Source organism: Macrotis lagotis, chromosome 1 (assembly GCF_037893015.1).
Source record: "Macrotis lagotis isolate mMagLag1 chromosome 1, bilby.v1.9.chrom.fasta, whole genome shotgun sequence".
In the NCBI taxonomy this organism is placed as follows: domain Eukaryota; kingdom Metazoa; phylum Chordata; class Mammalia; order Peramelemorphia; family Peramelidae; genus Macrotis; species Macrotis lagotis.
The window spans coordinates 252,694,306-252,719,866 of record NC_133658.1 but is presented as its reverse complement, the minus strand read 5'-3'; the positions used below and the strand labels follow the sequence as shown (position 1 = coordinate 252,719,866).

The window sequence follows — 25,561 nt, the reverse complement described above, 5'->3', positions numbered from 1 at the left end:
GAAGAGGCTAGAAACAGTGGCACCCAGGGCTGGGAATCCCAAGATCTGGGTTCCCATCATATGTCATTATTGTGTATGACTTTAAGCAAATTACTTCCTTGGGGGGGGTAGCTATTTCTTCACTGGTCAACTGACAACTAAGAGCTCCAGGTGCACTTCCAAATCTTAAGATCCTGTGCCTGGAGCAGGAGGCACTGAACAGAGCTGAACAATACCTATTTAAGACTTGAAGGACTTCTTAAGAGATCCTAAACCAGGGGCAGGGAATGGAAGGATAAGGCCTGCAAAATCATTTGGTCTGGCATTTCCATAGCAATCACAGACAAGACTCAAAATTCAATAAATCTAGGAGCTTTTTAGGTGTGAATTAATTAAATGTTTGACCAGATGTAGTGGTTAATAATTTTGTATGGCCCATAAATGTTGTTATAAATATCTAAATGTCCCTTGGCAGAAAAAGGTTCTCCACCCTCTGCTAAAGCCAATCCTGTTGTTTATCAGGGGAGAAATGGGTTGATCAGAGTCATCATGAGTTAGTGGCAAAGTTGAGAGCCAATATTTTCATTTCTTCATCCTCTGACCTGTCCTATTCCCCACCCCTCTCCTACCACCAGCAAAGCATCTGGTAGGAAAAGCACAGAAAGCCAGGCCTTAGAGATCTGAAGGGAGCCACTGGACCTCTGCTGTCCAGACCTCCTTGGTGGTGGCTGCCTGCATTGACTGCATTCTGTTTACTGCCCCCAGCTGGGGACAAAGGAAGGTCTGTCTGCCTACCCTCCCTTCCCCCCACTAAAGGGATGACCCTGGGCATTTTGGAGCCTGAGCCAAGGAACTGGCTTTTCTTTTCTTTTCCTTGTTTCTTTTTGTTATGCTGTGGATTGAAGTAGGGTATTTATATATTTACAGGAAGAGATATTTCTGGATCAAAATGGAGAATAATAATAGTAGCTAGTTTTTACATTGGCACTTTAAAGTTTGTAGAAAGTTTACAAATACTATTTGATCTTCAACAACAACCCTGTAGGGTAGATGCAATTATTGGACCCATTTTACAGATGGGATAACTGAGGCAGATAGAGGTTAAGTGACTTGACCACAAATACATAGCCAGTAAGTATTTTTGGAGCTGTCACTTGACCTTTGGCCTTATGTTTCTCTAAGTGTGAGCAAGCTCTTCTTCAGGCCCCTGTGGGGAGATGGGGGAGAGGAAATACAGCTATCTTTAGTATTTTCTATGAGATATAGAGGAAGCTAGTGCCAGTGTTCCATTCAGCAAATTAGAAAACTGGGATATAAAGGTTAAATGAATTTCCTGGTATTTAAGCATGGTCACTTTTTCCCTCCAAGGCCCAATTTATGGACTTGTTCTATGATTCCATATATCTTTCGGTTTTAAATACTTTCAGTTTTAAATACTATCAATTGATTCTTCCCCCTATCTGACCCACACTCTGCTCCAACCTTAAAAAATGTCTCCAGTGACTTCTAATGACCAACTTCCTCCTTTAGCTATCTTTTAGCTCACAAAAAGAGGGAATTTTCATAGCCAGCCTTAGGGTCCCTCCTGACTTCTGGTTTTGGAGCCCTTTACAGATACCTTCACGGACACTTTTGTCCTTGAAGACTCTCTCATTCTGTCATCCTGTGATCCTATTTCCCATCGGGGCTGAATGTGTCCTTTTGTCAGAGCAACTGGGGTGCAACTACAAAGAATGAAACAATCCATACCCAAAAGGAACTTAAGTTCTTAATGGAGAAGACCTGGATATATATAATGTGTACAAGTATAAGGTTTATCAATCCACAACTAGATGGCACAGTGAAGTACTGACTTTGGAGTCAGGAGGATGGGAGTTCGAGTGCAGTTTCAGACACTTAGTAGCTTTGTGACCTTGGGCAGATCACTTAACCATGATGGCCTCCCTTCCAGGGTCCTCTCCAGTCATCCTGATCCATATCTGGCCACAGGACTCAGATAGCTCTGGAGGAGAAAGTGAGGCTGATGACTTAGCACAGCATCTCCTCACTCAAATCCAGTTCACTTGTGATGCTTGTCATGGCCCTCTTCAAGAATGAAGGACAAAATTATTATTATCATACAAAATAGTTTAGTAGAGGATCATTAAAGAGATCAGGAAAGACCACATGTAGGAAATGGTGTCAGAGCCACATTTCAAAGAAGGACTCTGAAGGAAAGTCTGGGGAGGTAAAGCTTTTGGAAAGTAGAAATAGAAAGCAGGAACGAGAGTGTTAGGAGAGCTCAAATTTCTATTTGCTTTTAAGTTTAGGCTGCCTTGGAGCCTTAAAAGCCCTGGAAAGAAGGTAGTGTTTATATTATTATCCACCCCCATTTTACAGATGAGAGAACTCTAAAATGGGTATGATAATGATATAAGGAGAGATGGCAGAATTTGTTCATGGTCACACAGCTAGAACTTGAATTAGTATTTTGATTCTGAGTTCAGTGCCTTTTCGATTAAAATTCTCTAGCTCAACTCACAACCACTTTAGATTTAGAGGAAGCAGGGAAAAGATTTTAGATGTCATTGTTTATATTATTTTACTTGTTAATGTTTTTGTTTCATTAATTCATTTTGATTGTTTTTTAAATACTATAGTTTAGAAAGATTAGAAAGTAGGCAGTCCAAACACATAAGATAAAATAATAATATATTTTCCTCATTTCTATGTTAAAACAATTTTTAAACTTTTTGAAGTTTTGAATTCCAAATTAAATTTAAATTCCAAATCCCTCCCTCCCTTTCTTCCCTGAGATAGTAAGCAATCCAATACATGTGCAAACATTTCCATATTACTCATTTTGAACAAGAAGTCTCTTTAAAAAAAGAATTAAAGAAAGTGAAAAATAGCATTCTTTGTTCTGTTTTCAGATAGAATCAATTCTTTCTCTGAAGGAGATAGCATGCTTCATCAGAAGTTCTTTGGGTTATCATTGCTAAGCCATTCACAGTTCTTCATCTCTCAGTGTTGATGTTATTGCATACACTGTTCTCCTGGTTCTGTTCACTTCATTTTGTATCAGCTCATTAGTCTTTTCAGATTTTCTGAATCACTGCTATTTTCCAATTTATGTGCATCTTCTTGATTTCCAGTTCTTTAGCTAAGACTTTTAAAAAAGACTTTTAAAAAGTTCCAAATTATCTTCCTCCTTGAGAAAGCAAGCAGTTTTATATCAATTATATATATGAAGTTATGTAAAATATATTTCCATATTAACCACATTTCAAAAGAAACCAAGAAAAATAATTTTTAGAAAGTTGTACTTTGGTTTACATTCAGAACTGTTTATCAGTTCTCTCTGTGGAAGTGAACAACATTTTTTCATCATGAGGCCTTTGGAAAGTGACCAGGTTCATTATCTTCATCAGAGTAGCTAAGCTAAGATGAGGAAAGAAGAAGAAATGAGATTCTCTGTTCAAATGAAGACTGAAGGGACACCTACTAGGGATCCTGGAGAGAATTTTTATTTCAGAGACTGGATATTAGATAACTAATAAATAACAAAAACAACAATTTTACATGGCACTTTACATAGAGTAACTCATTTAATTCTCACAACCCATTGAGATTGCCACTATTATTTAATAGCTCCATTTTATGGATAAGGAAACAAACAAAATGAAGTGAAGCTATGTGATCCTGAGCAAGTCATTTTATATCCTTATTTGCCTCATTTTCTCAACTTGGGGACATACTGGAAAAGGAAATGAGAAAACCACTTCAGTAAATTTGCCAAGAAGTCACGAAGAGTCAGACCCACATGACTAAACAGCAACATGGGTTATCCGTTGTACTCAGCACTAGAGATACAAAGACAAAAACAGAGCAAAATAGATCATAATCTAATTAAGGAGGTAAAGCACAAATACTCAAAGGAAGAAGAAACCTTTATGCCCAGGGCTTCATGAAGAAAAGACCTGAGCTGGACCCTTTCCCACCATCAATACTTATTAATTGGATTTTGGTCCCCTAGCCCTACTGCTTCCTGTTTCCAGGTTCTGATGCAGCCCCTGGATTCCACGTTTCTAAATAGACCTTAGGTATTTGTACAGATGTTCTACCTCAAGAGTATCCCGCTCTGGCAGGGAAGGATCTGCCATTAGTTCACTTTGTAGCCTTGGGGGTGTCACCCTTGCTCCCTGCTGTAAAGCAGTCCACTAGATTATCTCAGTTGCAAAATTTATATTTGTCAAATGGAATTGAATCAGATGAAAGATCATTTCCAACTTTCTTACTTTAAAACAGTATGGTATGATGGGTTAGCCAGAGTTAGAGATCTGAATTTGAATCTTTCTCCAAATTTGATATCTGAGAGCAAAGTCTTTTAACCTATAAAATAGAAGTGATCCCTACTAGTAGAGATGTAGTGAAAAATTAAATGAAGTAATATATATCAAAGAGAACATCTTAAAGTATTTATTGATATGCTTCCATTTTAAATATAAAATTATTGTAAAGACATTTTTTTTCATTATTATCTGTAGCCAGGTATATTGTGAAGACATTTGAACAAACCAGTGATATTGGTTTTCCTGAACCCCCAACTCCCTCTTCTAAACAAATTGCATTTAACATTTATTTGAGCTTCCAGGTAACCAGTCTTAGAATCTTAGAATTTAAGGCTCAGCTTTGAAATCACTTGGTCCAAAAACCACTTTTTTTTATAGAGGAGAAGAAAACCAAGACATTTATTCAAGGCCACGTAGTAAGTTGTTGACATAGCCAAGATTTGAACTCAAGTTTTCTAACTACAAATCCAGTTTTATTTTGTTTTCTACTTTTCACTGAGTTATTTGTTGGCATTCTACTTCTGAGGCTGAGTCCCCTGGGCTTCTACTTTGTGGTTTGACTGAAGACTGTGAATGGTGACCTGTAGGGATATATGGAGTCAAAACCCCTCACACCTTAGCCACCCAAACTACTGGGGGGGAGGGGGGTGCTATGTGGTAGTTTGTTCTGGTTTTCTGTCAAGGAAATGACTGTAATCTGAAGTATTTTAGAGATGTGTATAACAACCTCTATGCTAACTACAGTATTCTGCTGATTACCAATAGAAATAGGGTCAGGAGGCCAAAGAAACTGGGATTAATATCAAATACTATGGAAGTAGGATATCTGTTATCTGTTGTTGTTTTCATGGGAAACAGGTCCAAGGCCAGTCCACAGCTTAGCACATACCCCTCCCTAATCCCCATGAGTATGATGTCCACACTTCCCCCTTACCTGATAGGTTTCCTCCCCAGTGTGACAGTCACTCTAGGCTTCTTCACACCTACATGCACAAATCATTTTTTCAAACGAGGGGAGCTACCAATGATGCCAGTTGTTCTAAAGCCATGGTTGTACCCTAAATGTGCCACCTCTTGGTCCTGCTACCACACATAATACCTATCTTCAGGGACTTCTGTTGTCTAAGACAGTATGATCTTTGCCCCAACCACTAAACTGGGGTGCTGATAGTGAGTTCAAGAGAGAAACTTGTCTGTATGACCGTAGGCAAAATACTCAACATTCAGTGTTGTTAGTTCTTTAGTGTTTCTCATCTTTGAAATAAGTCTTATAATGCCTGACAGGCAAAAGAAGGACTTTTGCACGAAACTTATTTTCTTTTTAAGGTTTTTGCAAGGCAAATTGGGGTTAAGTGGCTTGCCCAAGGCCACACAGCTAGGTCATTATTAAGTGTCTGAGACCAGATTTGAACTCAGATACTCCTGACTCCAGGGCAGGTGCTCTATACACTGTGCCACCTAGCCGTCCCTTGCATGAAACTTGTAAAAACGGCTTTTGAGTAAACTGAGACTTGGGTCTCAGAGGATTCCTCTGAGCACAACACGCATTATCTGTCTGTTCAGTTCCACAAGTATTTCACAGAAATATACACTTTAAGAAATCCAAGAATCCTAGAGGTTCTTTCATTCACCTTCTGCCTGAACACACCCAGTGAGGATTCCATATTATGGGTGGACATCAAATTATTTAAAACTTTGTCATATTTTTGAGCCAAATTATGATTCCTTCTCTCCCCATTCCCAACCCCTCCAAAGGGTCTCATTATGTCTTCCACTGCTACTCAAAATAAATCTGCTTCTTTCTGTACTGGTATACCTTTTTTTTTATTTTACTTTGACAGGTGGTTTAAATTGGTCCTTTATTAGAGATGGTCAGAATTTCCAATGGCCCAAAGGGCAAAGGAGAGAAATGTGATAGCTGTAAACAGTTACTAGTGATGATTTACAGGTACAATGATTAAAAAATACAGCTACCATCCAGGATGTGTATGATCAGAAAAGGAGGTGAGCAGGTCATATTGCAAAACCTATGTATATCAAAAAAAACAGTTCACACACTGTATATGGTATTTAAAAAATGTTTTCTTTTTTTAAAAAATAGAATTGTAACATTGAGAATCCGAAGGGAAAATTAATACTATCATTTTACCCAGAGAAGAAATTTGCCTAAGGTCAAATAGCTCATGATAATAGTTCACATTTACATAGTTCTTTAAGACTGTAAGTTTACAATCCTGTGAAGTAGAAAGCATTATTGATCCCATTTTATAGACATGAACAAACATACTCTTAAATAGCACCTATCTCTCCAAAACCATGACTCACACATACAGTGGAACTAACATACTCACACATAACTCACTCAGTATGTCTTAAGTTAAAGAAAAGTTACCCCTCTGCATGAGGGATAATAATTTTCTCACCAGTAATTTCCTATATCCATAACTGAAATTAGAGGTTCAGATTTTAAATTGGAATAAAAAAAAGATATTAAAAAAGATATCACCTCCTAGGATGGGGAGATTCATAGGTCATTATCTTAGAAAAGCAGAATGAGTCATAAGGTGAGATCAAAGATCAATGAATAGAGTGAATAGAGCACTGGCCCTGGAGGACCCAAGTTCAAATTGTGGCTTCAGACACTTGGCACTTACTAGCTGTGTGACCCTGGCAAGTCACTTAAACCCAATTGGTTCCTCCCCCCCCCCAATTTTCCCTAAATCAGTGAGAAGTACTTAGGAGAGCTTGTTTGATTGATACATCTGAATATCTTTGGGTATTGATAGATGTCCTAAGAGGAGGCTAGTATTGTAAGGGTTGGTATGTGTTGATATAGAAGTATCAGTCACAACTCTCACTACAATGCAGCCATATCTCTAAGGACAAGAGCACATTCATTGGAGTGCAGACTCAAACTGAGAATGCCAGACTGAGGGTAACACATCTTTCATTACAACATACCTCTCCCCCATGAGTGCTAGCTAACCACTTGTCAAGGAGACTAAAAGTGATTTTTTTTTAAGGTTTTTGCAAGGCAAATGCGATTAAGTGGCTTGCCCAAGGCCACACAGCTAGGTGTCTGTGTCTGAGGTCGGATTTGAACCCAGGTACTCCTGACTCCAGGGCTGGTGCTCTATCCACTGTGCCACCTAGCCACCCTTGAAAGTGATTCTTGATTCAGGGTGTAGTTCCCTCCCAGCACCGACATTTTCTGACCTTGTGGTGCCAGGGTATTTCCAAGACAAGACTGATTTCCAAAGGTGGTTGTCTTTTGTGGCCTTTAATAGCTGGGTCTATAGGGTATTAGTTGTCAGAGTAATATTACCAGAGATGTGCGATGGTAAGGGTGGATGGTGCTAGAGATTTTATCATCTCCTCTCTCTTGAAAATAGGCTCTTCATTGGCTCAAATACTTGGAAGAGAAGGGACTAATGGGGGAACTGGACATTATCTGTAATATTCTTCTTGTATGCCCATATTATCTGTATAAAATGTGTGAAACCTGTATGAAAATAACTCCACTTCCTATGCAAAGAAGAGCAAAACCTTGTCACTGGAAGGGACCTTGAACCCTGTGGCAATCTGGTAAATAACCAGTCGACCCCTTCCCAGAAGAATGTTTGTTGCCTGCATTCATGTTGAACGTTAGAGGTTAGTGAAAATGAAAGTGCAATTTTTTTTTCCAATCTAAGTTTATTATTTATTTAGTGCCTAGTCCCCCTCACCTCTCAGGTAAGGAAACTGAATATATCAGTGGGTTTTAGTAGCAAAAGATCTGAGTTCTCCCACCTCAAGAGGGTGAGTGGGAATATAGTACCCCCAGTATCAGATCCCTCTCAAAAGCTTATGTTGAAGGCACATACTCCCTGGATCCTGGGCCTCACCCTCGGGGACTAGCCTACCTCCTGGCTAGGCCCACACCCTTGGTGGTTACACACAAGTATTCACGCATGAAGGAGCAAGAGGACACACCCTAAAGTCTTGTTTCTATATCCACCCTGGATACCTACAGCCCCCCCCGGGCCCCAGGTTACATGGTGCCGCAAGCCAGCTTACTGGCTGGGACTGTCCAAACTCTTCTCTTTCTCCTCCCCTTTCCACCTTGCAGCCCAAGAAGGCTGCGAGTGAAACCAGAGCCCACTGTTCCCGCCCACTGGCTCGGCACACAGAGGGGCAGCCCCAGGCCACCAGAGGCAGGATTTCCTGGCCACAGCCCCCAAAGCAGCAGCTGACTCCAAGTTCCGCTTGGGTAGAGGACAGCTACAGTTGGGTGCAGGGAGGGCATCCTATCGAAGGGCAGGCCTCCGGGCCATGAGCTGCCCCAGAAGCCCAGTCTGCCCATTTAAGGAGAGTGTGGAATGAGCCATCCCTATATGCTAAGGAAGGGCCCGACCCGGGAGACTGAAAGAGCAGATCTAAGCAGTTGTGAGGGATGCAGCAGCTCCCTGCTCTGTCTCAGGCTCGGCCTGACAGCTCACAAATAGCTAAAGCACTCACAATAGTAATGCTAAGAGGGCTAGCTCACTTTAAAGCTTGTTTTAAGTGCTTTGCTCATTTGACCCTCACCACAGCCAAGTGAAGGAAGCAATGCAAATAGTAGTGTGGATAATCTATATTAGATTACTCTGTTGAGGGGAGGGAAGAGGAGAAATGGTGAATTTCAAAATCTTACAAAATTGATCATGGAAAACTTTTTACTTGTATTTGGAAAAACGAGTAAATAAATTTACCTAAATAGAGCAGAGAAAAATAGTAGGTATCCCTCCCACAGATGAGGAAATATGCATAGTGCCTGCATTGCCCAAGGTTGCACAGCTTAGAAAGGAGCGGAGTCAGCTCTCCATATATATAGCCAACAGCATTTTAATGGTACTGCCTTCGTTGTGTTGTCTCCCCCTGACTTTCTTGGATTGTATCCTCTGTGGGTGGGGGGGGACTGGACTGTTAGTCTTCTGTCTTTCTCACTGGTCCTACACACATAGATGATCCTGGACTGATTGTCCTCAGCTGGCCCTGATAACCATCTACTCCTTAACACACCTCGCCCGAGGTGTTTAAGAGATCCAGTCAAAGCTAGAGAGTTAAACAGTGAAAAATTCAGGGATCAAAGCCTGGACTTTCCCTCTGGACAGTACTTCCTCAAGCCTGAAGCTTCATGATGGTCACCACTGAACTGTTCAGTAGATTGACTTTCTGGGGCTGCTGTGTGATGGTCTCTGAGAGTATATAATAATAATTCACATTTCTCTAGTGCTTTAATGCTTTGCTTACAATAACCTTGTGATATAGGTAGGGAGCATGCTAAATTCCCACTTCACAGATGAGCAAACTGAAGCTCACAGAGCTTAGTTGACTTGCCCAGCATTGCCTGGTGTCTCATGAAGACTTCTGACTCTTAACAATTACAATACTCTTCCTAAGAAAGCCTTATTTTGGGGAGTGTGAACCCAAATAGATTATTTCAAGTACCCCCTTGTCCCCAAGTGGTCCTTATTCTAGAGATAGCAGAGGTATTGTACAAAATGAGAGGAGCAGTCCAAGGGTCAACTTACTCTTCCTCCTGGACTCAGGGCTTCATAATTGATTATGTCTAGGAAGCCAATGCCCAGAGAGGGAGTGGCATTGGTCCAAGATGCTAACACAGGAAACCAGGACAACATCAGAGAGCTGTTCTGGCATATTGTTGGAGAAACAGACTCACATCTGCCAGACCTGAGGTTGACACAGGCCTTGTTATTGTTATAAGGAGTTCTAAGAGTCACAGGACTATATATAGAGCTGGAAGGAACCACAGAGATAATAAGGTGAATCCCCTCATTTTCCGGGTGAGGAAACTGAGGCCCAGGAAGATGAGGAGATTTGTCTAGGGTTACGCAGATAGTAAGTGACAGAACCAGGATTCTCTGACTCTAATGCCAGTATACTTTCCCTTCCATAATTGACTCCCTGTGGCATGGAATGGAGCTGGGTAGAAATGTATAGGCACTTGTTGAGATCCCTGGGTGAACACAGGTTAAGGGAGACAGCAGAATGTTTGAGGGACGGACTTCAGTAATAGATCTTAGATTTGGGGATTAAGGAAATAGCTCCAGAATTCCAAATAGGAGTCCTGCTCTTTCCAGAGTCCTCACTCCCTCCTCTCTTTTTCTCAGTTGCAGGGGCCCTCATTGCTGACTTCCTGTCGGGGCTGGTGCACTGGGGGGCCGATACCTGGGGCTCTGTGGAACTACCCGTGGTGGGAAAGGTTTGTATTCTTGAATGATTGCCTCCTGGATGCCACTATCCTCGGCTAATTTCTTAAGAAAATTGAGGCCCTGACCTCCTTAAGGCTTGGGACTATGTCTCCTCTTTGGCTATCCTATAATATCTAGCCCAGGGCTATGCTGATTCACTAGCAGACTGGATAGTGGAGATTCTCTCCCTGTTTAAAGAAGGCAAATGTGCCAGAGGCCTCCCCGGCTTTCCAGTTGACCGCACTGCAGGGCAAGTCTGTTCTGTCCACCAGTTAGTGAGGTCAGGGCAGAGCAGTCCTTGTAACCACAGGCAGCAGCTTGTGGCTCCTAGAGATTGAAATCTGGATAAAACTTTCATGTTCTTTCTCCCCTGGAGGGCACCTGGCTCTATGCCATAGGTATTTATTGAACTCTTCTTATTGTCCAGCCTTGTCAGAGACACCAAGAAGTATGAGCCATAATCCCTGATTTTGGAACCATTAAGAATCCATTAGAGAAAAACTCCAGCCTATGTAGATTCAAATGACAAGTGGTGTTTGGTGGTTTAGGCATTCAGAAGAAGAAAATGTGAGTTAGACTAATCAGGCAGGTGTTCATGTGGAGCTCAACCTTGAATTCTGGCCAGGATTTGAGTGATGGGAGGACATTCTAAGCAAGGGAAATGGCCCAATCTGTGGTGGCAGTGGGAGGAAGGGGCTAAGGAATCCCAGCTGATAGACTCACTGAAAATCCACAAATGGAGAGGGTAGCAACAAAGTTGCTTGGGTTCTGCTGAGGCTGGGGATGCCTCACCCTGGATCATTAGGAGGTGCTTAGAGGCTGTCTTATCCCTTCTCTCAGGCTTTTATCCGGCCCTTCCGGGAGCACCATATTGACCCCACAGCCATCACTCGGCATGATTTTGTTGAGACCAATGGAGACAACTGCCTAGTGACGCTGCTGCCCCTGGTGAACATGGCCTACAAGTTCAACACCCTAAGCTCTGGTGAGGAGGGTGAGGGCACACACAGACTTAATCAGCATCGGGGTAAGGTGGAAAGAATATTGGGAATAAGAGAGGAAAAGTAATCCTTGAAGGATGAGGAACATCTCAAATTGAATTTCTGGTAACTAGAGCAGATGGGAGGTGGGGAGGGTGAGCAGCATGGAGAAGGAGGCAAAGACCCAAGGTTATCCCAGGGCAGATTATGTCTTCATTGTTCCTAATCTCAAACATTCTTCTTGGCTTTATCCCCAGGTAGCACATGAGCATTATGCTCCAATAGTGTACATCCCCATGATGGTGAAGTGGAGTGTCCCTAAGTCAGGGTGTTGAGAAGAGATCTCAAACACACTTCCTCCTTGCCCACCCCTACTGATTACTCACAAAACCCTAGTCACCCAGTGTTGGGGGTGACTCCCCTTGGCAAGGTGAATAACGGGAAGAGAGCAGAGAGGACATACTAGGTGACCATGGTGCTTGAGGGAAAGTCTTGGGATTTAAAACCTGCCCCTACAACTTTCTGTCTATGAGACAAAATCAACATGGTGAAGGGAAAAGAGCACTGGATGAAGTTAAGAATGTCCTGGGCTCAGATTGCCGTCTCTGACATGTTCTAGTGTTGTGACCCTGGGCACACTGGGACATTGAATCTCGGTTTCTACAGAACTGAGGGTTATACTTCCAGAAGTTTCCTCATAGAATTCAAATGAGACAATGAATCAATGTATGGTGGTTGTGTGTGTGTGTGTGTGTGTGTATGTGTGTTAATCATCATCCCTTACCCCCTTTTCTCACATACAGAATGCACACTCCCTTGTATGAAAGGCTATCTTTCTTCAGTAGGCAGCACAGTCCCTTATACATACAGGCATTTAATACATATTTTATTAGATTGAATTTCCTTAATGATAGTAAAAGTCTTTTGCCTTTTCTTAGACTTTAGTCTCCTCCCCATAGCATGAATCTCTTAAGGCTCCTTCTAGCTCTAAATCCTGTGATACCCTGTAAGTCATAATGAGCATAGCTGCCTTCCTGTCTACTTCCTGCCGGGAGTGGGGGAGGGGGAGTAAGTAATTATGAAATGAGGAACATCAAGAGGGCTTCCAAGTTAGCTCTAAGGAAGAACTGCCAGCCTAGGGAAGAATTCTTCCACACATGGCCAAGAAATCAATGACATTGGATCTTCTTTTCTTCAAGGGCCATTCAAACCTGACCTTATTTTGGGCAAGTTCTAAGCTTGAATAAAGGGTAGTGATGTAACAACACCTCCCTGAGCTAGGTCTCTTAAAATACTTTTGATCACTATCAGTATAGCAGGAGTTGGAGAGGAGAGGTAAGATCATAGTAAACTCTAACTATTAGAGAAAATATAATCCTTTAGTCCCCTCCCTTTATGTAGTGGGGGGGGGGTGGAGCCAGGCATGATGAGTTTAAGTTGTGCCCAAGGTCATACAGGTAGTGATTTACAGCTGTTATTGGAATCTTGGATTGGAGCTTTCTAATTAGCATGATATCAGTGTCTCTTTTCTCCTCCCACAGATGAACTTTATCAGCTGTATCCCTGGGAGTGTTTTGTCTTCTGTCTCATCATCTTTGGGACCTTCACCAATCAAATTCATAAATGGTCTCACACCTATGTTGGACTTCCCCAATGGGTCACTCTCCTCCAAGACTGGCACATCATCTTACCCAGAAAGCACCACCGAATCCACCATGTGTCCCCCCATGAGACCTACTTCTGTATCACCACAGGTGAGCTGTTGGGTTAGACACTGGAAAGTTAAACAGAGCCCCTGCTCTTGGGGGCTCCTAAGTTTGTGAGGCAGAGAGGACAGAAACCAGTGAAAAGACCAGGCACTCTGTGTTACTAGATGAGAAATACTTGTTAATGGCTGTAGGAACTGAAAGGAGTAAGAGAAGCTTGGGATTGGAAGAAGGGGAGACTCCCTTTGGCCTAGAAGGATAGTCAAGATTGGATAGGAAGGGATTGAAGGTACTCCAGGTGATTGGAACAGTATAATCCAAGCTGCTGAGATGGAAGAACCTGAGATATATTCAGAGACAGTGAGGAGATCAGTTTGACCCAGAGGGGAATTTCAGTAGTAACATAGTAGGAGATAGGTTGGGACCAGATTAATCCATTGGTCATTTTAAAGTCTCTCTGATCTGTGTTCTTTGATTTGGTGAAATCTCCAACCATTCCATCATGCTGCCTCTCAGAATGTGGAAAGCTAAGAGGTTTGAGCTTCAGAAATTTTTGGCATTACTTTTAGCAGAGACCATGTGAGATGACCTGGAAAGGAAACCTCCTTCTCAGGGGTAGGACTTTGAAGAGCCAGTATCCTTTCTTGGGGCTCAGGTAGCTGACCCACCTGGTCAGTGATTTGAATATGCCCTCCCCTCCTTTTCAGAAGATTAGATTTTCATTAGAGCTGATTTTCTTCCAGAGTAACTCAAGAAAATAATCCAGGTTTCCCTATTTCTTCTCTTTCATGACATCATTCAGGCTGGCTCAATTACCCCTTGGAGAAGATTGGATTCTGGAGACGGTTAGAGGATATCATCCAAGGACTAACTGGAGAAAAGCCCAGAGCAGATGATATGAAATGGGCCCAGAAGATAAAGTAGTCCCCAACAGCTTTCTTATGAGCTCTAACCTTGTTGCCAACCTTTCCAAACAACGTCTCTCTCTCTCTCTCAGTTTTACACACACACACACACACACACACACACACAGACTCATGTTCACACTCACGCTCAAGCTCACATTCACACACACACACACACACAGACATGTCCCATCCGCCAAGTGCCAGACTTGAAGTGAAATTACTTGGAGACCTGCTCAGTAGATGGGCAGCACCAACGACTTCTCTCCTTTGAAGCAAAAAATGCTACTTGACATGTAACCGATTAATGTGGAGGAGGGGGAAGGGAGGGCAAGGTGGGGCAGTGCCTCTGTACCTGCTGGCCATTATCCTGGGGGTGCCCTTCATTTTTCAGAGCAGGGTGGCCCCCTCCTCAAAGAAGCACCTCATGGAAACTAAGGGAGCTTGTGGAGAAGGAAGGAAAAACACAGGGGCTGGTTGACATTGTCACCATGTTTCTGCACCGCCTAGTTGAGCCTGGGGCCAGATGGAGAAAGGGAGAAGAGCAAGAAGGTGGTTATCATGACTTTGACTCTGATCCATTAGGGTCCTTAGCTTTTATTTTGAATGCAGTTCCTCAAGGCTGCCCTGCATGAAAACAGCCATGGAGCCAAAAGAGCCCACCCCACAGTCAGCTCTTCATGCACTTAATGGTCCATTCACCAGTGTCTCCTTTGTGCCCTTGGTTGTAGAGGGTACCTGCTGGGCTGGCTGACCTCTCCTAGGGGGCCTAGGAAGCAGTGGGACAAGCTTCTCTGGCCAGGCTGGTCTTCCCCTCTGCCAAGACTGAGGGAGATCAATATGTAACTGGCCACCTGACTCCCATCTCAGTTTAGGAGCCTCACCTCCCTAAACCCCCCCCCCCCCAGGAGCAGGCTTGAGCCGGTCATTTCCCTTTTCATCAAAAGGTGATAATTCAGCTGGTGCTAGAGAGGTTTCTTTGCAATGTAAGAGCCATGAGCTAGGTTGATGACTGGATGGGAGGGAAATGATAGCCCTTTTGGAGAAGGGTTGTCAAGAGAGGAGAGTGTTGTTTTTTTTTAAGGTGCTTGCTTGTTTAATGTAAATAATATAAAGCCTTAATATCTTTTCTGTAACATGGAATAATATTTTACGGTGATGTTTTGAATGTATATAATATATTTATAACAAAGCAGCCGAGAATACTAACTTTGTTTGGCACTTGATGTTTTTAGATTGGGGATTGTTAAATTATTCTCTGGCCCTCCAGGACTAAGGCCTCAACCCGTCCAGCCAGGATATTGACAAGGATAATGGGTTCTGTTGTCTCTACTCTAGGGTCTTCATAACTCTAGGGCATACTTGCTTCAAAAGTTTGATCAGTTAAGGTGATCCTTCTTCCTCTTAGGTATTGGAGCTTATTATAATGTATAAAAAAATAGATAAATTTCCTTCTATGGACACACATTTATTGAGCAATTACTGTATGCAAAGCATTGGTCAGAAAGCTAGTACTCCCTGACTCCACCCATCATAGCAATCAGCATGAAAAGTCATTCAATATGGGATTTGAGATGACTAACAAAAACTCAGTATGAAACTACAGCTTAATGTGGCCAGGAGAAATCCTAATTAAATCTTGGGCTGAACTATTAGAATTGGAGAGTCACTTTTGACTCCATGTGAGACAATTATTTATTTAGAGCAACGTCCAGTAAAGGAACACATTCTAGAAAGGGAGTGCTCCATCATTTCAAGTGTTCAGTCCAATCAGAGATTGTAAATGGATGATTCATTGTCATGAGACGTGATGACTTCTTACATCCCTCCCTATTCTGAAATGCTGTAAATGATTAGAATGTAAAAGCAATAGAAGTGATAGTTCCAGTATCAGACCACATCTGCAGGATGGTGTTTAATTCTAGATGTCACATTTACATTAGCAATATCGACATATCTGGAACATATTTAAGAATATGACATATAGGATGGAAAAAAGATTAGAAATAGCCTGCTATATCAGACAAGAAACCAGGTATGGGAAAGAGATTTAGGGAGGACTGAATCAGTTTTTAATATCAGGGCTGTTGTGACAAAAAAAGAATTAGATTTAAATATGTATAGAATTAAACTATGGGTATAAATTACAAAGATAAAGTATGGCTAAGTGAATACAAGAATATGACTGCTCTGCAATTACAAATTTACAATCCTAAAAATTTTCCTAAATTAAGAATTTTCTAACCAACTTTGGAATGGGCTGCCTTAGTTTCTAACATTGGAGGCATTCAAGAGGAATCTAGTAACCATGTATTTTTATCTGGGATTTATGTATCATACCGAGGAGCTTGTTGTGGCATTGGTGGCTTCCTTAGAATTATGCCACTGGTGTCAGATTTGGAACAAGAAAGTGAGAGCCTCACCAGATGTTATTTGCTTGAGGTAAGGACAGCATGTATGAAAGATCTATTAAAGTCACTGTATCTGCTATCAGTAGTTGGGATAGAGACTAGTATTAAGGCAGAAGAAAACAGGGTCAATGATAGCTTTTGAGAGCAGGATAGAAGAGCTAGGAGATGTCAGAGGGCAGCCTGGCCAATCTAACCAGGAATTCCCCTATAGCATCCTGAGCTGAACATAGTATTACTCTCTGTGAGAGGGGTCTAGGATGTGCAGGAAGGATGTAAGGAAGAGCAGCCAGGTAGCTGATAGGAAATAATTTCCTCATTCCGTGGTAAATTCCCAACCTTTCACAACAGTATGGACCTTGTATATCCTCTGACCATCTCTACAAAGAAAAAGAATTTACCATGGCTACCAAATTTAGACAGGGCCACTGAAGAAAAGGGTGGAATTTTTTAAAAAAAGTTTTTGCAAGGTGAATTTCAGCATGTACAGGATAGAGATGAATTATGGTGGTAAATAAAAGTTCCACAAAATGTGAAATCAGTGTGAGGACTAAACATGAAATCACATTTCTAATACTGTTTCAAAATTCACAAAGAGATTTTTTCCATTCAACCCCATAAGATAGATCATAGCTAGAATTGATTTCTTATAATCCATCTGTTCTATCTGCAAGTCTGGATAATGAGGTGAAGTGACTTGTCTGGGTCACATAAACTGAAATGGAGAAACCTGGGGGCCTGAGTTCTTGCTATGATAAAAGTAAAGTCATCACCATCTTACAAGTGACAACAGGACCAGAAGAGTAAACTGACTTGTGGCAGAGCTAGGACTTTTACCCAAGTCTAGAGACGAATAATAAAAATCTAATAATCTTTCTTACAGAGCACGTCAGTATTTACTAAAGGCCTTTCAGGAGAAAAATGGGTCAGGCAAATTTGGAACTGGCTTATGAGATGGCTATCTGAAGAGAAAAGGAGGGACCCACTAACATTTTTAAAAGGGGTCACATCACTCGACAAGTGTCCCCAAAACACCTAGGGTTGTAGTTTGTCCAACTTGGTATTTTATGGTGAAATTATAAATGTTCTCTTCATTCCTTCTTTAATCCCACCTTGGAGCTTGGTCTTGAGCAGAGCAGCCAAGACCTATGAGAGATGAGCTAACATTGTCCTGTTTAAAGGTCTAAGAAGAAAGGTTGCACTGACTTTTTTTTTTTGCTAGGCAGTGGGGTTAAGTGACTTTGCCCAGGTTCACACAGGTGATTATTAAATGTCTGAGGTTGGATTTGAACTCAGGTACTCCTGACTCCAGAGCCAGTGCTCTATCCCCTGTGCCACCTAGCCACCTCCAAAGGTTTCTCTGATTAGTCCATGGAGATCTGGATTAACTGTTGTTGCAAAATTATTGTGCCTCAGGCTGGGAGGTTCTGTTTTATCTCCAGATATCACATACTGCATTTTTGCCCTCAGGGGCCAAGGACTCCACCAGCATACAGAACATCACCAAAAGTCCTATTTCCCATCAAATTAGGCCATGGAGTAGTGAGTAGTTCTGGTAAAAGGCAAGTGAGAAGGATGTCTGCACAACACTGTCACTATAATATACGTAATTGTGCAAGTCATATTATCATATATATGACTGCATGGTCCTCATCAAGGATGAATTGAATATCAGTCCTATCTTGGAAACCTGAATAACAAAAGAAGCCCTATTCCCTTCTCAGGCACCAACACTCAGGGTAACAAAACCATGGAGAGAGGTCTCAACTGGCCCTTTCAGTTCTTCCCCCAAATTAGGATTGACTTGGCCAGGCTCTCAAGTGTCTGTTAAGTATTGTGGATATTTGAACTCAGGTCCTTCTGCTTTCAGTGCTAAGAATATCTGGCTGCCCCATTCCTTTTAAACTTTGGAGAGAGGTTATCCTTTGTCTGGGTCAACCGTGGACCAGAATTCGATCTTAGCCAAAAAATACCCAGTCCCATGCTTCACAATTATGGAATCTTAGCGTAGCTAACCATAGGAGAGCATCCCTCACCCCAACCCCCCAGATGAGAAAACTGAGGTTCAGCAAAGACTGTGCCTGAGAGACAGTGCACATTTTGATTTGTTTACTCCAAATCCAATTTTGCCCCTACGATGTACTGCCGACATAGAAACCCACGTCACTGAGCCTGCTTGATCAGTGCAGTGAAACCTGAATTCAAAATCTACCTCTGCTACTTAATCCCTTCACCTTCCCTCTCTGAGAGGGGAACCTGTGGTTTGCTACTTTCCTACTCTGGTGAGGGAGGATGGTAAATTAATGCAGGGTTTGCCTTTTTTAATTGAGCTTTTATTTTTCCCCCAATTACATGCCAAGAGAGTTCTCAGCATCCATCCTTTTTTGTTGTTTTGTTTTTATGTGAGGCAGTAGGTTTAAGTGACTTGCCCAGGTCACACAGCTAATTAAGTATCAAGTGTCAGATTGAATTTGAACTGAGGTCCTCCTTACTCTAGGGCCAATGCTCTATCCACTGCACCACCTAGCTGCCCCTATATTCATCCTTTCCAGCAGTTTTTAAATTTAAAGAAATAGATTCCTGTTTTTGTTTATAACAAGATGTTAAGAGAAAGAAGAGGAAAAACATCAAAACCATCTGCATTAAAATTGATGTACAATGTGCAATAATTCATGCAACAAACTTCCAGCCTTTGTCAGGGTGGGAGACTGTTTTATATCTCTTAATTTAGGACCAGATTTGTTCTTTATAGTTCTGTGAACATGTGTTTTGAACTGTGGCAAATACATGGATAAAAAGGGTGGGGGTGTGGTCTATATTAAATGAATATTAATGAAAGTGACCACTGGTATACTAAATAGCAGTTTAGAAATAATGTTCTTTAAATTTCCTTTCTGCTCTGAATCTCATCCTTGAACCATTCCTGTGATTGTGCACTTTGAATTTGGATCCAGATTGAGTGGGGGGCTTGAAGCACAGAGCTATGAGGATCCCTTTTGGAGATCCTATCAATCCTCTTGCTGCCAGACGGTGAGCTCAGTAAGAGCAGGTTATTTCTCTGGCAGCAGTGTTGGTTGAAAGTGGTTTATAAACAAAACCTAGGAAATGTTTGGGGGCTCTCCCCATGTTTTCCTGACCTTGTTCATTGGTCAAGGATGGGGACATTGTATTCGTATCTACGCCAGTCATCCTGTATTTGGGAGACATGAGTTCCCATCCCCTGACTCTTCTAAATAATTGTGTGACCTTGGACCAGTCAGTCCCTTTCAGGGCTTCAGTTACCTCTTCTATAAAATAGGAATTTTAAAATGTGTGCTCTCTTTGACTTCCATTTTTTAAAAAAAAATGAAGAATCTCCTATGTGGCAATCCTCCCTTCAGGAAGGTGTGTACCAGTCTTCTAGGTGGATGCAAGAAGAAAATTCCAACAAAAAAAAAAAATAGGTGGCTTGTATTTTAAATGTGTGGTTGTGCTGCCATCTAGGGGGATGAAGCATATTGCGATACTATTGAGGTGACACAGGGAGGGTTTGGGTGGTTAAGGGTTAACTTCCATCCTTTGATCAGGAGCAGCTTTCCTAATATTTAATTACCAGCTCTTATCTCAACAAGAATACAGGCTCTGAAAGGGTTGTGGAATAAAGGTTCTTCACTCTTGGACTCCTCTTTTTCTCTCACCACCTCCTATTCCATTCAGTGATGATGACCAATTCATTCTTATGCAATAATTGTCTCTCCCAAATCCAAAGCCCATCATTTTAATCCTAGCCCTTCCTACATTTCATTAGAACTACAATTATGATAATAATGCACATTCCTATAATGCTTTAATGTTTACAGAGTGTTTTCTTCATAGTCTCTGCTGAATGCTTAGGTATTATTCTCATTTTACAGATAAGCAAATTTAAAAATAGCCTGATTTGCTTAGGGTCCTAAAGCTAATAAATCTCAAAGCCAAGATTCTTCCAAGGTCTTGTGGTTCAAAGACCAGGATTCTCTATTATATTCATTTTATTAAATGTTGATTGAAATAACATCACTGGTCTCCCTCTCAGTTTCTCCTTCTGATTTCCTAATCTGTCCTACCAATACTTCAAGAGCCATTTTATGGGATAGCAGATAAGCTTGCTCCTTGCTCAAAGACCTCTGTTGCCTGCAAAGTAGGCACAGTAAACATATATGAAATGATAGTTTAAAATGTCTACAGTATATGGTTCATAAAGTACCCTCCTTAATGATTATATGACATTCTACAATTGACACATTTTGCTTTCCTCACAACCATTCTGTGAGATGGGTTGTGAAAGTAGCCTATCTCCATTTTATAGGTGAAAGTGACAGACTCAGATCTAGATCAAGATCAAGATCCAGGCTTGATTTAAGACATAGAGCTAGGAAGTTGGGACCAAGGCAATTTACTGACTCCAAGACTTGCTTTCCTAGTCCCTCAGCCCAGTCCCTCCACATTCTACCTTTTCAGCTTCTCTCCCACTGGTTCTTTATGAACTTTCTGTTCTACCTAAACTATATTCACTGTTCCCAAAATATTTTCTGAGCTTTTCCACCACTATGGCTTTGTGTAGAACATTTTTCTCTTTGTCTATGGAAATCATATCCTACTTTCAAGGTCCAGTCAAACTACAACTTCCAGAAAGTCTCCACTAACCCTGTCAGCCAAAGGTGACCATGAGCATTTTTTGAGTGGTAACTATATGTAAGATGCTGGAGACACTAAAACATAAAGCTGCCCTCTAGGAGCTCATATTTGTTGAGACAATCTGGTCATATGTATGTAAAACAAATGAATATGAATCATCAGATCCATGATGAAGCATGTCATCATCTGCTTTCTGACCAAAGTGTTGGACCCAGGGGATGAACTGAGACATTTTTTAAAATATGGTTGAGTTGGGAATTTGTTGCGTTTGACTACATGCTTGTTACAAATGGTTCTCCATATACACCACTCCTCCCACTCTCTCCATCTTCCCCTAACCCACTGCAAAGGCAGAAGTCAATGGAAGGGAGAAAAAAAAACAGATTTTGTTAATAGAAAAAAAATAATTTAAAAAAAACAAATATGAGAGATAAACAAAATAAATGCAAAGGGCGGGACATGAACAACTGGGGAATCAGGAAAGTTCTCTTGAAGGATGTGGATGATCGAACTGAGCCCTGCAGGGATCTAAGAGTTCCAAGAAGGAAGAACATTCCGGTTCTGGGAGTAGGCATGAACACAATTTGTGATGGCATGTCAGACTCCAACATTCCCACTGATATCTTAAAGAGCATCTGACTTTCTGACTGGATAGAAATCCCTGTTTATGTTTGGATACAAGAACAGAATCATGTTCCCTTACATTTCCCTATGCTGTTCCACTATAGCTATTGCCTGGGACTAGGGCTTTCCCCCTCTGCCCCACAACACAGCTTAGAGTATTTCTATAAATGTGAAGTCTGCAGTTAAATAAACTTACCCATGCTTTAGGCTAGGTCAGTTTACTATTCACTTTGGGCATTTCTTCATCTAGCTCGTTGCCCCTTTCTCAAATTCTTGGGGATGTCCCTTATATGATTTCAGCTGATTATATCCTTGGACAAATCCCTAGCTGAGCTCTCATTCTCTCATTCGCCTCCAACATGTTGTGAAAAGAGTACTCAATTTGGAATCTGAAAACCTGGGTTTAAATCTCCATCCATTACATTCTATTTCACTAAATTCCGTTTTCCTTAGACTGGTGGACAGCTCCAATCAATACACATTTATTAAGCACTCACTATGTAAGTCAGAAACTTACTCATTGGGAAATCTTATCATCCTGCAAGAAGGAATCAGCCTTGGAACTCACATTTTATCAGTCTTGGATCCTCTGATTGGCAGGCTGAGCCATGAGCTTCAAAATTTACACGTAAGGAGGGAGCCAGGACAATCATCTCATTGTTTCCCATGGCTGCACTGCTCTTGGACTTCTTCCTCATGCCCCGAAGCTGGCTAACTTCTCCCATTCTCTTGACTTTTCAACTTCTTTTTGTGTGCTGTTTTTTTTTCTATTAGATTGGAAGCTCCTTGAGGGTAGGGGCTGCCTTTTTTTTATCCCCAGTGTTTAAAATGGCATTTGGCAAATTAATAAATGTTTATTAATGACTGTGCTAAATGTTGGCACTACAAATACAAGTGAGATTAGTCATGCCAGCAAGGAGCTATTAGAGGATAAGTAAAAAAGAGAATATACAATAAAGTATGGTATAGTGGGGAACCCTAACAATGGGGAAAGGAGGAAACACCTTTTCAAGGATGTAGTACAGTCTATGAAGAGAGTGGGGGCTTTCAAGGGGCAGAGGTGAGGAAGGTGAGCTTTCCAGTCATGGAGGCAGCCAGGGGAAGAACATGGAGGTGACTGACCAGTTTGGCTGAAATGTAGGGTGAATAAAGGGAGTTATTTGTAATTAACCTAGAAGGATGGTCTAGAGATAGTTTGTGTAGGGTTTTAAATACCAAACAGAAAAGTTTTTATTTTATTCTAGAAGGAATAAGAAGTCACAAGAATTCTAGAGCAGTAAAGTGGCACGGCAGTCCTGAACTTTAGGAAGATCACTCTGGTAGTTTTGTAGAAGATTGGCCAGGGGAGAGGATAGATGCAGGGAGACCAATAAGAAGCTATTATAATAATGCAGGTGATTGAGAGTACCTGTACTAGGACAACTGTAGTGAGAGGTGACTGTGAGAGAAATGCTGAGGAGGCAGAATTGAATGAATATTTATTGGACTCTTTTGTTCAGTTTTTCATCATATCCAACTCTTTATTTGGGGTTTTCTTAGCAGATCCAGGAGTGATTTGCTATTTCCTTTCCCAGTTCATTTTACAAATGAAGCAAACAGGATTATGTGACTTGTCCAGAGTCACACAGGTGATAAATGCAAGAGACCAGATTTGAACCCAGGTTTTCTTGACACCAGGCCTGCTGTTCTCTCACCTAGTTTTTTTTTTTTAAGTTTTTGCAAGGCAATGGGTTTAAGTGACTTGCCCAAGGCCACACAGCTAGGTAATTATTAAGGGTCTGAGGCCAGATTTGAACTTAGGTACTCCTGACTCCAGGGCTGGTGCTCTATCCACCCTTCACTTAGTTCTTTAAAGAAAGAATAGGGGGACAGCTAGGTGGTAAGGTGGTCAGGATAACCTGAGTTCAAATGCTACCTCAGAAACTTAATATTTACTTAGCTGTGTGACCTTGGGCAAGTCACTTAACTACATTGCCTTACAAACACCGCCCCCCCAAAGGAAGAATAGAAAGAACAACAGACCTTTTCTCATGGATTAAGAATTGAGGGAAGCAACATATAAAAGAGAGTTCAGTTGCAGGGCAGATAGAAGGGTCTAGAAATCCTAAAGTTGTAGTAGTGGTGCATTTGGCAAGGCCCAGAAGTCTTTAAGATACATAAGTAGGTCCTGTAACAGGACAGAGCTCACTGGCATGTAAGCACAGGCCAGGTGGTCAGGACATGAGGTTCTATGGGGAGTTCATGCAGCTGCTCTGACATGCATTCTATGTGTTCAAGTTTGCTTTGGAGGGCACTGTCACCGAGCAGCCTTGCCACCTGCTGGCAGAGTTCCATGTGTAATACTTTATTCTTGCAGAGTCCAGTTTTGGACATCTCTGATGGGGACCTGGATCCAACGCTGCGCCTTTGAGTTTAAAGGTAGATGGTGAAACAATGAACCATGACCTTCTACAGGAGAGTGGTGCAAACCTCTGTGATTCTTTCTCCCTCCCCACACATATGTATATACATTTGAATGAAATGTGTATGTGTAAACATATATATAAATGTATATGTCAAAGGAGAACCACTTTGTTTCCCCCCCTTATTAGAAACCCAGAAGGGCATTGATTCCATGAATTCAGAAATACCCACACAGATTTGTTATTTTTTGCCATTTCTGGTCTTTGTTATATTTTATTTGTTATATTTGGATGAGTTTGGTCTTTCAATGGTCGGATTTCAAGCCGGAAAGGGCACCAAAGATTTAGTTCCGCTTCATCATTTTGTTGAGAAGGAAACTGGGGTCTGGGGTGGTGATACTTATCCATTCCATAAAGTTTTCCAGATAACTCTTAAGTGGAGTTAATGATCCGCTAAACGCTATTCCCCCACAGACTGATCCTTTGTAGCATTTTAAATGTTTGTGAGGGGGCCGCTAGGTGGCGCAGTGGATAGAGCAGCGGCCCTGGAGTCAGGAGCACCTGAGTTCAAGTTCGGCCTCAGACACTTAATGATGACCCGGCTGGGTGGCCTTGGGCAAGCCGCTTAACCCCATTTGCCTTGCAAAAAACAAAACAAAACAAAAAAACCTAAATGTGTTTGTGAAAACATCAGCCAGTTTTATTCTTCTAGTCCCTGCCCCGTGCAGAGGATTCTTCTGTTCCTCTCCCCCGCTTTCTTCTCTTTCTGAATAAGTTGCTCACAACATAGAATTAAAGTTCTTTTATTAAAGTTCTTTTAATTAAAAAAATAAAATTTCTTGCAAATACTGACTATACTTATAGGGTAATTTTATTTTTTTTTAGTTTTTACAAGGCAGTGGGGTTAAGCGGCTTGCCCAAGGCCACACAGCCGGGTCATCATTAAGTGTGTGAGGGCGCATTTGAACTCAGATGCTCCTGACCCCAGGGTCGGTGCCCCATGCACGGCGCCACCTAGCGGCGGGGTAGACACTTTATGTTTCTTTTTCTTGATTTTTGAAAATAGGAGATTTCAACTAGAATGGGCGGAGGGAGGGGCTGGCCGGGAGGCTCCTTCCGCGACGCGGCTCGGGCGGCTGCCTCGGGGGATGCGGCGCCCGCGGGCCGCCATCTTCGTGACCTCTAACCCCTACCACAGGTGGGCCCCCGCTCCCCTGCCCGCGCCCCGCCCCCCGGGCCCCCGCTCCCCTGCGCCCCGCCCCCCGGGCCCCCGCCCCCCGCCCCGCTCCCCCGCGCCCCGGCCCCCCGTTCCCCAGGCCCCCGCCCCCCGGCCCCCG

The 25,561-nt window shown here is 42.0% G+C and overlaps 1 protein-coding gene across 1 annotated transcript in view; it reads left to right on the top strand.

Moving 5' to 3' along the window:
• The window catches only part of PEDS1 (plasmanylethanolamine desaturase 1), a 35,191-nt gene extending 20,898 nt beyond the window's left edge, over positions 1-14,293 (top strand). Inside the window, exons 3-6 of the mRNA XM_074190053.1 lie at positions 10,463-10,554; positions 11,384-11,528; positions 13,065-13,277; positions 14,032-14,293. Of these exons, the coding sequence (XP_074046154.1) occupies positions 10,463-10,554; positions 11,384-11,528; positions 13,065-13,277; positions 14,032-14,153 (572 nt within the window). The 3' untranslated portion in view covers positions 14,154-14,293. The remainder of the gene's footprint in view (positions 1-10,462; positions 10,555-11,383; positions 11,529-13,064; positions 13,278-14,031) is intronic.
• Positions 14,294-25,561: the final 11,268 nt, after the last annotated feature.